The sequence below is a fragment of the Branchiostoma floridae genome, chromosome 15 (assembly GCF_000003815.2).
Source record: "Branchiostoma floridae strain S238N-H82 chromosome 15, Bfl_VNyyK, whole genome shotgun sequence".
NCBI classification, from domain to species: Eukaryota; Metazoa; Chordata; class Leptocardii; order Amphioxiformes; family Branchiostomatidae; genus Branchiostoma; species Branchiostoma floridae.
In genome coordinates, this window is record NC_049993.1 from 5,073,720 (window position 1) to 5,088,285 (window position 14,566).

A 14,566-nucleotide genomic window follows, 5' to 3' on the forward strand; every position below is an offset into this window, starting at 1 on the left:
GTCGGTCAGACCTATCAAACAGGTAATCAAATTGATGTCGCAAATTTGATTCTGTTCTTTGGAGAGAAACGTGTCCAGAATGTCATATGGAGGTCAAACACCTTTAGTTGGCACACATTTAAAATTTGTGATAAAGTTTCACAGCTTTCAGAAAACGCGTGCAAAACAGTGAACTCAAGCAGTATGCTAAATACATATGATTATACAAATTGGGCATATATCACATATAGTTGCAACTTTGTTTTGATGTTTGAGCACTGTTATTTACTTGATTGTGAACTCATTTGTTTTGATTCGTCAGCGACATTTTACATAGCTCACCGAACACGACGTTGACGTTGAAAGGTACAAACATTTGGCACCATTAATCATGCTTACCGCACGTTGACAACCCTAAGTCCGGGAAATGTTTTAAACATTGCCCTTCACTACATGATAAATGTGACAAGTCACCGTGACACGTCTATATGGTGATTCTTCGGTAAGTGAATGGGGGTGGACATGGGCTCCGTGGAGAGTTGCCACTCTCTTGCTCGCTCTGCGGAGTTCTCCAGATAGTGCCGGTAATGATGTCCCATAGGGAAAACCGTCAATATCATTAGCTTGTACGCTGTAGGATGAACTATTACTATTATGTGGGTGACACAGGCTACATTACATGTGAGATACATGTACAAAGTCTACTTTTATTTTTATTCTTGATATGGCTTTAGCACCACCTAGCTCCGCTTTGGCATTGGAAAATATTGTAATTTGGAAAAATGTTGATTCGTATAAGATTCATGTTACACTCTTATATATATATAGTTAAGATGCAACCTGTTTTATTTTCGGTTTTCTGAAGAAGGTTATCCACTTTTCTGGCTAGCTTTGTTTCTAAAGATATCTTTTCCATCCCGCCGATCCATGCCAATGAAAGAACTAATCCAGCCATCGTAATTAGTCCGTAGAATAGCCTCAAAGAAATAATAAATCACACACTGGCACGTAGATAATATCCGTACATAGGCTTCGTTATGTTTATGAACATGTCCTATCTACGGCCCAATCAGCCCCAGAGGTAGATGTGGTGGGAATATATACTGATAACGGCCGTCCCCTGAGGACCTCATTTTTGCAGCATAGAATCAAGAGAAAATGGAATATTGAGTTATGAGCCGTGGTCCTGTGCTATTTGTTAGAGGCATGTGAAGAATGCGGACATCGGGAAGTATTTTGGTAACTGAGGTTGCCCATATGATAAAAGGACAGGGAAATATTCATTTTTGGGTGAAACCTGATAGAGAGTTTTCTTTCTACTGCTCGTTTCCGTTCATGGAGTAATAAAAATCCATGTCACGTTTTCCAAAATGACATCACTGTATACACAGGAAGTTTGCATGTAACGTTAAGGTTACAACTTTGAATCTCCGCCATGTCCTTGGGGTGGATATTCACGTATAAGAGCAAGTTACCAAACGGTTCTAATACTAGTACCATCTAACATGTCCTTCTGGCTTCCAAACATAACGTTACAGATAAATATAGAGAGGCAGAAAATGCATATTCCGGAAGATAGATAAAGCAACGTTTAGATGTTTTCCTTAACCCACCAACATGGAAGACGATTAAATATCACGTGACTGCAAGAATGTATGTATGTAGTCGTTAGTGCGCCCAGCTCATCACAACTGGAGTCAGAAACGTTCCACAAGATGGGCAGCAGTATTCCGTCCCACTGTCCCTACGGGGACTGATGGTATCTGGTCAGTAACTAAGCATACATCTGATAAATGTGAAACCGCGGAACCAAAACATGTAAACATCACGGTTTGAAGGCAACGACCCGTCATTGTCGCCTCCTTGTCAAACGATAAACATCATGAAGTCTACAAATCGATGCGCGCTGTCTCTCGTATTGTCTTGATACATTGGATGTCTGGCCGCCCCTCCTTTGCAGATGGTATAACCCAAAATCAGACGACACTGACGGAAACGTGGTGTTCTCCTCTCAGTGCACTTACAGCGGGATTTTACGTCTGTAATTGCACCCTTCACCACTAGACGAACGCAGTTGGACTCGGTTTTTAGCGCCTGGGGCCGGTATAGAGAGGACCTAGCCGCATCCTGTGCGCGGGAGATGCTCCGTTACCATAGCAACTGCAGACGATAGCGCAGAGAGGAGGAATGAATGGGTGCGGAGGTACGCTGCTCAGGTGGCGATGACACCGTAAGCTGCTGACAGTTTTTTTCGGAGATACCTGCCGATCACACCGTGAAGGATGGGGCAAGTACACGGAGGAGGATGTACAGGTAAGCACCATCTCTCAGCAAGCCTACCATTTTCTCTATTTCGCCACAATTTCGCCTATTTGTAATAGGTGTGGCGCTATTATTTGTGTACAGACGGAATGGGTAATAACGTAATGGGATAAGGTGTTTGTGTATAAGCTCTGGACAGCAGGTGGTTGACCCTGAGGCGTTATTTACATGCAGATTATGTTACTCGTGTCGGTGCCGTGTATAAATAGACAAGGGACACAATATATGATATTAATGGTGCTGTCGATGTGCATTATGAATAATTTTATCATATTTTCATAACCCATAAAACGTAGAAAATCTACAAATTTTTGTCTTCATAGGACCGCAGACCAGATACAGAGTTTTTGAAACCAGAATGTAGCATCAATATTAATACTAGTAGTTGCATTTGGATTAGTAATCATTTTAGCGTAAATTTCAGACTCATGTGAACTATAAATTCTCGCATTAAAATGCACATTATTCATACATTTTTTCACACCCCGCCATCACCACTTCCAGTGTTTCATTCATTATCATTATTTGCCCATCAACCCATGAACAAGCCATCGTGCCATAAATAAACCGGCACCATGTGATCTGTTTCTTCCACGAGCAATTTGAATAATTGGTAGCCAAGCAAGGCTCAAGTGCAAATTGATACGCCGCGTGAATATACATTGCATTACGCCATGGACAAGGTCGACGTGTCATTTCTAATCTTTTTTTCTAACGCACACGCGTCATACGTAATATATTATTATTACTGATGTACGTTCCCTTTCTTGAACCAGCGACATGTAAAGCTGTACGATTCCAGTGGTTAGCAAACAGCTTTGATTAACTGTCTAGCTCGCACTGTCTTCTCGCTCACCGTGCCGTTGTTTTAACGAGTTTGTAACGTCGCCAAAATGTGGGGTCCAGACGAACTAATGGCATTTTCATACATGACTGACCCCGACATTACAACCACGGTACTGGAATGGTGCATTCAATGCGCCTAATGTGTGTGCGCCATCCAGCCGTATTCACTGGACTCTTTCTTTTGCTAATTTCACATCTGAAAAGCTTACATTTAAATATAACCTACATGTACGTACGATTCCTACTCCCAACAGTGTGCTATAAGGAGATATTCTAGATTTTCTACTCTTGGCTTTATTTGCTTTTCTGCTACTTAAAAGATGAGTAGAAATGCTCGCCCCCATTCTCGCTGTAATGCCCCTGCTTAATCAACGGCGAACCAATTACTCTTAATGCGGGGATGAAAGATGAAAGACCCCCAGGAAAAAAGAGAAAACGATTTTGGGATGTAAAAGTGATTCCGTGTTACCGGCGGTAGCTTTTGACGCCTTTAGGGCTCTGATTACAACACAAACGAATGTGTGTGTTCATTGTACTTAATACAAACATTTATGATTCTAAACAGTCTTTCTTTTGCGTTGGATCATCCTTTCTTAGCCTTTAAAAGCTATAATGAAGCAAGAACTAGTCATAAATGGTGAAAGCGCTCGCTACTAATGGCGAGAAAAGCTCGTTGGGTGAGACCTTCAAGCGTCCTTAGTTGATACTTTACAACATAACCTCTATGCACGCGTGGTTGCGCTTTAGTGTCAAGGCGTGAGTTCGCATGAACAGTGGCTGTAAAATGTTGCTTCGTACGACTCTGAGGAACTGTTCCAACCGGTGTAAACAAACAAAAACCATGTCGTCTATCCAATTAGTAAAGCACTCCGTTCTGCGTCCTAGAATTCGAGCTCGCGGCGCAGTAAGTAGAATAATTGCCGTTATGTCTGTACAGGGATTCGGTAATTCGGGCTTGTTTTGTCGCTCATTTCTCAGGGGAATCAGAGCTTATCCCAAACGACCACAGGCATCCATATCATATGCATATATATGCAACTCCATACGTCATTGATACACGTATGCTAGTTCTGAAATCGTGTCACGTATACGGGGTTATCCAACAAAGATCGTAACGATTTCTGCGAAATCCTAAATGAGTCCCGAGAAGGAAAATTGATGTTGGATTTGAAATGTCACTCGTCCCCAGAGTAGTGTACCCCAGATGATAAGGTCGTGTGTTTCGAATAAAGATGACAATATGTTTGTTATGTAATGGGATCTGGGGCAAAGTCATTGGAAACAGGAATATTGAAAAATTTGATAAAGACAATACGTAATACAAAACTCCATATGATAATTTTGAAATATAGAATAAAGGAGCGAGAGCTGTTTTTGAGATTATTGTCATTGTTTATTTGTTTTGCACTAAAAAAAATCAATACATGAGGATGAAATCTTTAAGGACCATAATAGTGCAAGGGAGGCCAAAAGCTTCTGCTTATACGAAGGCCTCCCTTTACTAGTACTAACTTATTATAAGAAATGAAAACATGTAATTACACTAAATAAATCACTACAACGTGGGTAATAATGTATGGATCTAAAATACAAATTGAAAGTTACCAGTTGTAAACAAGGAAGTGTAAACGAATTAAGGAAATATACGATTATTAATAAAATCAGCTTCTGTGTGACTATTGAATGTAGCAAAAGAGGGACTCAACTTTAATGTCTTATTCACTTTGTTCCAAACTGTGGGACATCTGTACATGAAAGAGAATTGCCGTTGGCTGGTTTTTGCATAAATAGATATGAGCGGAATATCCCGTCGGTCCTGAAAAGGAGAGGATATCGTCATACTGATGCCATGGGAAGTTCCGTGGAAATGTTAGAGTATAAATCCCGATGATGTTACGTCAACGGACCGTTAAATCACGAGCCAGGCGTGAAGTGATGAAAACGTACCGGCGACGCACCACGACGGGCCCGGACATCGATTCTACATGGTGTAATACATTCCTATATACTCGACAGGCGTGTTCATCAGTTCTTACAGTCCTGCGAGTTTTATGCGAGGTTTTATCAGCCTTCAATAGCGGCTGTTTGTGTGAAGTGACCACAAAGTCGATAAGTCAAAACCGTGTCAGTCAAGGCCGATTCAAAATATTGAACAACTGCTAACTGAAATACAACATCAGCCATACGCCCTTCCAGCTCAGCTATAAAGGTACCGTGCTGTAGCGGGATGTCCATATTTTTTCCGATGCATTCTTCCACACACTGCATTGCTATATAATATCAAATCTTTGTCCTGCCTGCTTTTGTTAATTAGTGGCAGGGTCGTGACATAACGTCTAACAGCACAAACGTATCAAAATGGATTGTACGCCAGGAAAACGTATAGAAAAATTGCCATTTTCATCAGAACGATTCAAATTTAATCGCCAAGCAGATCCTACGGTAGCATCAGATACTCTCAAAAGCTGGCAAAGGAGAGAAGCCGGCCTAGGAGTGTGTATGCTACTCGTCTGATATCCCTTTGGCCGGCTATACCGGGGTACCCCTTGGCCAGCTTTGATACTATCTTATAGCCCCGTAGGATCTGCTTGGATTGAAATTGGTGTACAGACATCCAAGCGTACAAACTAGGCCGTCAATTATTCAAAAGGCGTTTTGCCTTCTATTTGTTTTACCAGTATTGTATCACCATCGGCTATACTTCCACTGCACAGGGGTCCTAGTGGTACAAATTGAAGACAAATATGGCGGACACGGGTCATGAGGGAAGATGTACTACATATGTCTTGTATGTATATGGATCATCCGTCTGCGGCTCATCGCCATAAAGAGCTACCGGAGACCACTTCTGATTCTAAGTTATACTATATGTCTTCTGCAATGGAACCCATAATCACCACCCCTTACTGTGATATTAAACACCCTCCATATGTCGAAGATCATTGTTATGATGAAGATGATGTCAACACTTTCTTAAATCATGCACGTGTCTTGTGAGCATGATAACCAACAAACTCCACTCTCTTGGGTAAGATGTCTTTTATGCTAACGTATTAGGTAAGGTCATGTATTTGAACGGCATTGATTCTCTAAAATAGCCCAGGTGTTTTTATGTTTTCTGCAATGAAATACAACAGTATTTCTACCAGGACCATCAAAATTTGCTTTAATTTCTTTCAAACCAACCCGGACGTTAGGATAATCATAACTTCGAGGAACGCAACTTGACAGCACTTCAGTCTTTTGAATCACAGGATATAGGATGTCTCTACTTTTATCGTATGTAGTTATTAAAGCCGCCAGGTACACAATACTGATACCGCCAGAACCCAGACATTCAAACAGATGAAAGGAGACATATATTCTACCAGCCTGAGGGCAGTGATTCTTTTTCCTTCCATTTGTAAAAAAAAAAAACGCTGATGGTCGACTGTGTTGAGATAAGATCCTTGCCCTGTGGAAATTTGAAAGTTTGTTTCACCGAAAAACAGAAAAGTGGGACACAGGAAAATAAATATCTGTGCCGCGGGGAAGCTGGAGAAATTGAGAAGATTTTTTGATATCTGTACGCTAGAGCTTTATGTGGCAATAAAAAAATATCTCCGTATTCAATCTCAGGAACCTACACATAGATTTGAAAGGAAATAAAGCAAAATGATATAAGATGAAATAAAACAACCGAAATCAAAATAAAAAGTAATAAGAAAGATTAAAGGACAAGGAAGTAACGAAAATTAAATGAAACATAATATGGGTTGAATTAGAGTTAGTCTGATCTAGCATTAATTATTGTATTTTTCTAGAAGTTCATTATCGTTAATATTAACGATTTTGATTGTATCCAACCGCCTTCTTACAGTTATTACCTCCATGAAAAATGGAAGCTCTGTGTTGGGTGAGTCTGTGTTTCCACGTACATATATTTTTCCAATACTGTGATATCATACGTTACTGTCTGTAAATACTATTATTAGACGTTCTTTATCGTAAACTGTACCATTAAAAAGTCTCCCTACGTTACGTGCCGCACATTTCACCCAGGACGTGGTCTATTTTTCCCCTTGAAAACGTCAGAATCACCACTTAAGGCAATTTACTCTCCCGTACACGCGTCAGCAACGCCAAGGGGGTGTGGGACGCCACGTCATTTCTGGTGCCGTGGGCGTGTTGAGAAGTTTAAGCAGTGAAACTTTTTGCAGAAAAAAACTTTCTGGAAGAAACTTCTCTAAGTCTCTTCGTCTAAGAAGTTGCTAGAAGACGTACTCGCTTCCCCATAAAACGTTATCATCAAAATGAATTGCAACCGTGATCGTAAATTCGCAGAAGACGGATAACAACGATTGTCTGTGCATTTGTTTGATAACCACTATAACATCTGTAAATGCCCTTCAGCACCAAAAGATGGATATTTTTCAACAAGGTCATCAGCTACAACTTAACGTTTATCGGACGACACGACAGCAAAACACTAACAAAACATTAGCTGTAAAATATGTTCACTAAAACAGTCCATCATCTCTCTTTTTATGGACTATGCGAACAAAGCGCACAAAAGATAAAAAGAGCTTTGACTGCTTTTAAAAGCTTAAAAGCACAATATGTGCATAGAAATGGGTGATTTTGATGTAATATTAGCTCGTTGATGTATTACTGTGGCGATTGAAGCTAATAGTGAAATAAATAATACATTTTCATTATTGTTAGTAAACGACATCCGTTATTTCCCATTAATTTCTATAACTAACGTCATGCATCAGATGTTAACATGATGTTAGTTTCATCTATCTTTATTGCATCATATTCTCTAAACAATTCTATATATTTGTGTTGAACTGGAATTCTGTACGTCTTTGTTACATTGGTTTGTGTTCGCCCTCAAGAGTATTTATCTAAAACCTGTTTGTACCCTAGCGAAATAGTGAGAAAGTACTAGTATACAAATACGCTTTGTTCATTGTTGTATCAAATACACCGTGTGAAAAATTCCGATGAAAGAGAGCACAGGAAATCGAACTGTGGGTAAGATGGAGTGATGCTATCTGCCGACGGCATATTGCTGTATCAACAAATAAGTGTGCCCATCTCTCACCACCCACCGCACTCTCGGTCTCCTCGGGCACACAGGTACCTGCCATTAAAAATCCCGGCTTCCGTCTACCGTTAACTCCTCTGTACCCCCTCGGGGCTCCTGGCGCCCATTACCGCTACCGCTGCCCCTCAGAGACCGATAACAAACCATTACGCAGGCTGCTTTAGGTGGATAACAACCTTGTTTATATTCAAGAAACGGCGGTTCTACTAACTGCACAACAGGAAACGTTCCTTTCTCTGGTTTCCTGCGCATGCCTTCACTTCTGACATTGCCGCGAGGGTCTAGGAATAGAAGTGGTCGGTCAATGAACTCTTGGAAGTCAGAACTATGATCCCAAGAACACACTTATGTTTTCATTCATATCGTTATTACCCTGTTCTCCTTCTTGGCTAGACTTCGCGAACGAAGATCATTTGGGGATCGTTCCACGTCGGTCACCTTGTTCTTAATCACAAACAAAATAAGCTACGCTTGAGGGGAATCGAATGGTATTGTTTATGTGAACTTTGGTAAAACAAATATCTTAGCACTATGGCAAGCTAGCAATTTTGTGCTGGTTTATGTCTCAAGCACAGATATATCTTCTTTGAAACTTGTTTGTAGATGTCTGCATTATCGATCTGCCCCATATTTCAGCGGCTCTCCCCGCCGCTCCCATGCTCCGCCCCGCGAGAATTGTAAACCCATGGCCCATTAAACACAGACGACATCAAAAGTGGCGTAAGTGACTCTTTGATCGACTCAAGTCATTTATTTTCAGGAGATTGACTTAAAGTGGCTTAACCAACTTCCGGTAGAGCATAAGGTTACAACTCTAGAGTGTTTTAGGTGTTTTTGCGATGAAGCATGATTTATGCATTTGCAGACCGTCATGGAATACACTAAGTGAAGTTCCTGTTTTTCCTTTAGAAAAGATAAAAGAAAGGCTTTCTCTTTAACACCCTCTGAAGAATACTTAAATCACAGCTGTTTGTCCGATACTGATATATCGCAGATACAAACATGCAGACACGTACATACAGACACAGACACATTCATATACACACACGTACACACACATGCACATACTCACACGCACACACACACACACACACACACACACACACACACACACACACACGCACACGCACACACACACACACACACACACACACACACACGCACACACACACACACACACTTCATTTCAGTTGCCATCTCAACTACTCCTTTTCAGATTGAATACACTATTAGCGGAACATCAAGTTTTGTGATTTCAATTTAGATGGTTAGAGGAACACGGCTTTGAACATATCCTATAGCTTCAGGTCATGTGCTGGCTGCAAGATGAGATAACGCTCAAGTACAACATTTCAAAGCGGCTGAGATAGCCACATGGTAGGAACAGTACATAGAGACTATATAGATAAATAGCTTTCGCTCAAACTCCAATCCAACTGAATGCCTGTGAGATACCATTACATTTGCCTTGACCCTGCCTGTGCCGCCATTCACCCCAACTGCGATGTGCCGCCGACTGAAACGGCTATCGGGACGGTAATGGCGCCACGGTGCCATTTGTTGGGACTATGTGAAGGAAGTTACTCGCGAGGTCGTCTATAGGTCACGGTAAGTCTTACAATGCATCCGCGGTACCGGTACTGTTCCTGAAACCACAACTCATGCATTCGGTACTGTCCTTGGTGCTGAATAATGACCCCACTATTGCTGTCGACCAAGTCTCTTGTAATTCTGCGAAAACGACGCCCATGGGCATGCTCTCTGAATTTACTATTGTGCCGTCTTTGGTGGTTGAAAGGGTTAACGTTAGTAGGACGGTGCTTGTACCATTCACACTAACACATTTGTCCCATTACATGTATATGGAATAACATTAACACAGACACTACTGTTCGGTCACAAGGTAACGCTTACACTAACACAGGCCATTAGCACTTCAAAGTGTGTCCCCAAAACATTCAACGTTACATTTACGAATCTGTCCCTAAATACGGTTATACTAACGCTCATACTAATGCTTCTGAACCAAATAACAGTTTAACTGACTATCCCTGTCCGTGGTGCTGAATGCTGGGTTCACTAATACAAATGTACGATTTCAACATTATAGCCATCCTATAACAAAATATGATTCATGTTACTTATCTGTATCCATATTTGTACCCATACGATTTGATTAGTGCGACACGATTTGACATTCATTAAGATTAATACAACAATAGTGATAGAATAGTTTGCTCTTGTTGGCCAGGTTAATTGAAAACTCGGGTGACCTCGCATTTTGTAGATACCGCCAACACAAAGCAATATGCGCTCTTGTGTCGCAAACCGGCCTGAATGTCGTCCATAACAATAAAAGGCCGTAAAACGTGGTCACGGGCAATCTGACGAATCAATCTCGGCATCCAGTGGGTGCTGGCCCGCCATAAGCACGGCAACGGTCCGTCTAATCGTTTGGGGATCAGCCTTTCATTGTGGGTGATTTTCCGCCCCATCTGTTTCTCCTGCTTTTCACTGCAGCAGGATGGTCGATCCGCGGAGTTCATCATCGCCTTACAGTGCAACTCCGTAGAGCAGATTAGAATGGTTCTGTAATGACCGTGACGGTTGGTGAACAATAGGATGTTAATACTGTGAAATGTGGGATTTAATAATTGCTGAACGGCTTATGGTTTTAGACAAATCTTGACTTTTGATCAGGATGTTAGTATTATACCTTGGAAGTCAGACCGGGAAAACTATGCCTTCTCTCCCCACATTTGCATTCAGTGAGAAAGTTTAAGAGCGCTGCAACTCTCTAGAGACGAAGTGGAGCATATGAAGCAAAGTCGCACTCAAGGTGGTTCGGGGAGATAACGGGGTGTCTCTGTGGGGTTTACGGCTCAACACGCCCCCGCGCCCGACGGCCTTCATTACCTCACATCGATCGGTGTCTCGGCGGGAATTTCTCCGCCCTTCCTGTTCCATCCATCACCTAAGGTCGTTTGCTGGCAACTCTCCGGTCGTGTTGCCGCGCTTTTATCGCATCGATCGACGTCGCGACACACGCAGTCATTCTATCGCCTCACAAGTTTGATGTCTCTATACTATTTTGTTGTCAGCAAAGATGTTGGCACTTGAGTGTACGTATTACGTGTGCGTATCTGTGGGCTTTCAAGGCAAGTAGTTTAATTCACCGACCTTCCACGAACTAAAATTATCTTACAATTACTCCAAACATATTTTCTTTGAGGAGAGAGACTTATTTTCCGATGAATCCCTAAAAACGCACTTTTTGAATATAGTATGATCAATTCTTGATTTCAGACACGAACTGGTTCATAGTAACAAAAAGAGAATACATGCATACAACATGTAAGGAAGCAAAGAAACACAGCAAAATCTGTCTACACAGGCAGCTGCAGAAGCTTTGAATCAAACAAACGAAGTCTTTTGCATCTGCCACAAAAGCACCAAGTCACTGAGAAACAGACATGCTGAAACATCATTGACGTCAAATGAAGTTATCAATGTTGTGAAGTTTGTGTGACCTCACAGAAATCACATTACGAATAACGCCAACCTTATCTTACATTGAGTCATATCATAATATGTATTTTTATTTTAACTACCTAATCCCATGATCCAATGAACATTACTACAATTGTAAAGTGTTTCAAAATTCGCTACAATAGGCTAAATACTATACATTTCAGTCACTAAAGTCTTTTGATCAATCTTGATTTGTTGACTAACCAAATTGTTTCCCAACATAACATAACAGAAATGAGAACAGCTGTACAATAACTATAATGGAAACATCATGTTCAAGGTTAGGTTGGAGTTGGACGGTGCCGATTTGTATTCTGATCACCACTTCACGGCGTCTGGAGGCTTTAGTTTTGATATAAAGATAAGAAGTCCAGTCGTTGCGCGGTTCTCAAGCCATTACTCTCAAACCCAACCTTAATTACGTCTTGATCATTCCATTAAGTCCATAATAATGTAATTACCGGTGTTCCAACATCGTACAAGCATCTGGAACTGTTGAGGTGACACGTTACACCGGTGGAAACCATCTCTGCGCCTCACTCCGATAACCACGAATACAGTGGGTTTTATTGTCTTTTAAGTCCGACCATTTGAAATGGAAAACTTCATATTCCTTGATACTAGCTCTGCCCAGGAGTTAAAGAAACAAAAGTATAGAGGTAATTTGTAGGTATTGTACTTGCCAGAAAGTCTAGATGCCCTTTCTTGCATTTGGAGTTATGTGGGTGTAAAGAGTTTTGCAAGTTTTTCAGTCCTGTTATATCTTTCCTCTGGGCTGTCCCTGTAAGACATGATGGTATACTACTAGTGTATCTCTGTTCCACAAAATGGCCTCAAACGGACAATTTGACGCACACGTTTCTGGTTAGGACGACCACTATACGTAAACGAGACTAATTTTAAAACAGCATGACTAACAATCATAAAGTTTAGCGTAACTGAAAGAAAGTAAATCAAACTTTGATTCACGTTCCAATTAAAGTAAGCCACATGGCGCACTCTGCTTAATTTACGACAACGAAATATGAAATACTGTACAGAGAAAAATCATCCTTGTTTTGTATCTAAATTATGCTGCAGTACTTCAACCTGTTTAAAAAAATATATGGTACATAAATTCTAGGATGCGCACTCGAGGAAATGTATATATTTTAACCAGCTCTGACATATTCTCATTACCAACACTGCGACAAATCACGATTTTATCCTTTTGAAAGTCCGGATCGAAGAACGCTGCGCATCTATCAAAACTTTTCATGTACGGACATCAGGGTGAATGCCTCTAGAATGGATATCATGTGGAGATGTATCGTTGACATTTTGGACCACATCTTCGAATCGTGGCTTTCAACGATAAGGCAAGAAAGAGGCCCTTTCTCCGCAATTTACGGGCTTAAAGCAGTGGTTTATGTGGTCCCATACACTAAGAGCCTTGCTGTAAGTGCGGTATGATATTTCACCGCCGTCCTGTATGATTATCTTTCATTGAACGCAGGTTGATTTATGTTGGGGGCTTCACAGATTCATCTTATTTTCAGCGTGCCTTTTGTGTTGCTGAATCTTGTCTTGCAGGGAAGCTACAAAAGTAGGTTTGATTTATCACAGTAAAGCACCTGCTCTGGAATCTTCTCTCCATATCCATTACTTCCTTTGATTCTTAGAAGTTCCCCGGCGTGAGATGGACTTGGAGTGAAAAGTTAGATAATGGCCCAGATAGTGCCTTAGTACCTTCGGATACTACAGTTCGCTTCGGTGGCTCGAATCAGTGAAAAGATTCGTCTCACTTTAAGAGAGAAAATTGCGTTTTGCGCCTGGCCGGCAGTGCTGTAGAGAGATCTACAAGATAAAATCTCTATACTGAATCTCCATCTGCTGAGCCTAGCTGGCTCTATAGCAGAAAATTGCGGCGATGCTAAAGTTCTCCCGGGCTAAACCACGCGGAAATTAGGACATAACGTTAGCCAACGGGTCAGGCCAAAACCTATTCAGCTCAGTAGAGATTGTAATGACTGATCTATGGACTATTCAAAAATGTTCATGATAATGATTCTTAAAGTCTTTGGCACTTGCGTCGCAGTTGTGCTTTGTTCATTAGAGATTAGACTGAGATAAAGCAAGGTGACCCAGCATTCAACTGTCAACGTTTCGTCCTTGGTAGGCAAGTCCCTTGATATATCGATGTATAACTGATCTGTAAAGATGTAAGGCACCTTGTTTTCCTTTTCTTTTGATAAAGAAACGACTCTATGAAATTAAGGCTGGTGTATTGGGGGCAGGGCCACTCAATAAGGGGATGCAAATTGTTTTAAACCTCCAGACAGTTTCTAACCCTCTGAGAGATCGAACCAAGAGATTTCCAACCTTTTGAAGCGACATTGAAATCCGATATTTCTAAATCAGATTATCGTTCTCCCTGCACACAGTCCATTATTTCTTTCCGAATCCAGCCTCGCCACTTATTCTGCACTTTACCGTGACTATCGATCGACGGTTACACTTAGTTTCGCTACATCTCTTCCAAATGAACTACAGTACTTCTGCGTTGTAGCATGTAGTGAAAAATTCCGTTGTCCGTCACCTCAAGTCCGTGTAGACAACTTTCATTCAGCCATTTTAGGTACATACAAACAAATGGGCCAACACAACATGGTCAGCTTTGGTTAAATTTTGCGTGGTCAATCGAAGGTCGTCGCACGATTTTGATGCCGAAGAATTTGTAAGTAGGCTCTGGCTAAATCAACCGCCAAGCAGGATCGAAGATAGCCTATTGACAAGCAAGGTAGCTTGCTACATTTA

At 41.2% G+C, this 14,566-nt stretch overlaps 1 protein-coding gene across 1 annotated transcript in view; it reads left to right on the plus strand.

The window, feature by feature from the left end:
* Positions 1–1,981: 1,981 nt before the first annotated feature.
* LOC118431325 overlaps positions 1,982–14,566 on the plus strand; it is a 69,812-nt gene continuing 57,227 nt past the window's right edge. The window contains exon 1 of the mRNA XM_035842445.1: positions 1,982–2,292. Coding sequence (XP_035698338.1) covers positions 2,262–2,292 — 31 coding nt within the window. The 5' untranslated portion in view covers positions 1,982–2,261. The remainder of the gene's footprint in view (positions 2,293–14,566) is intronic.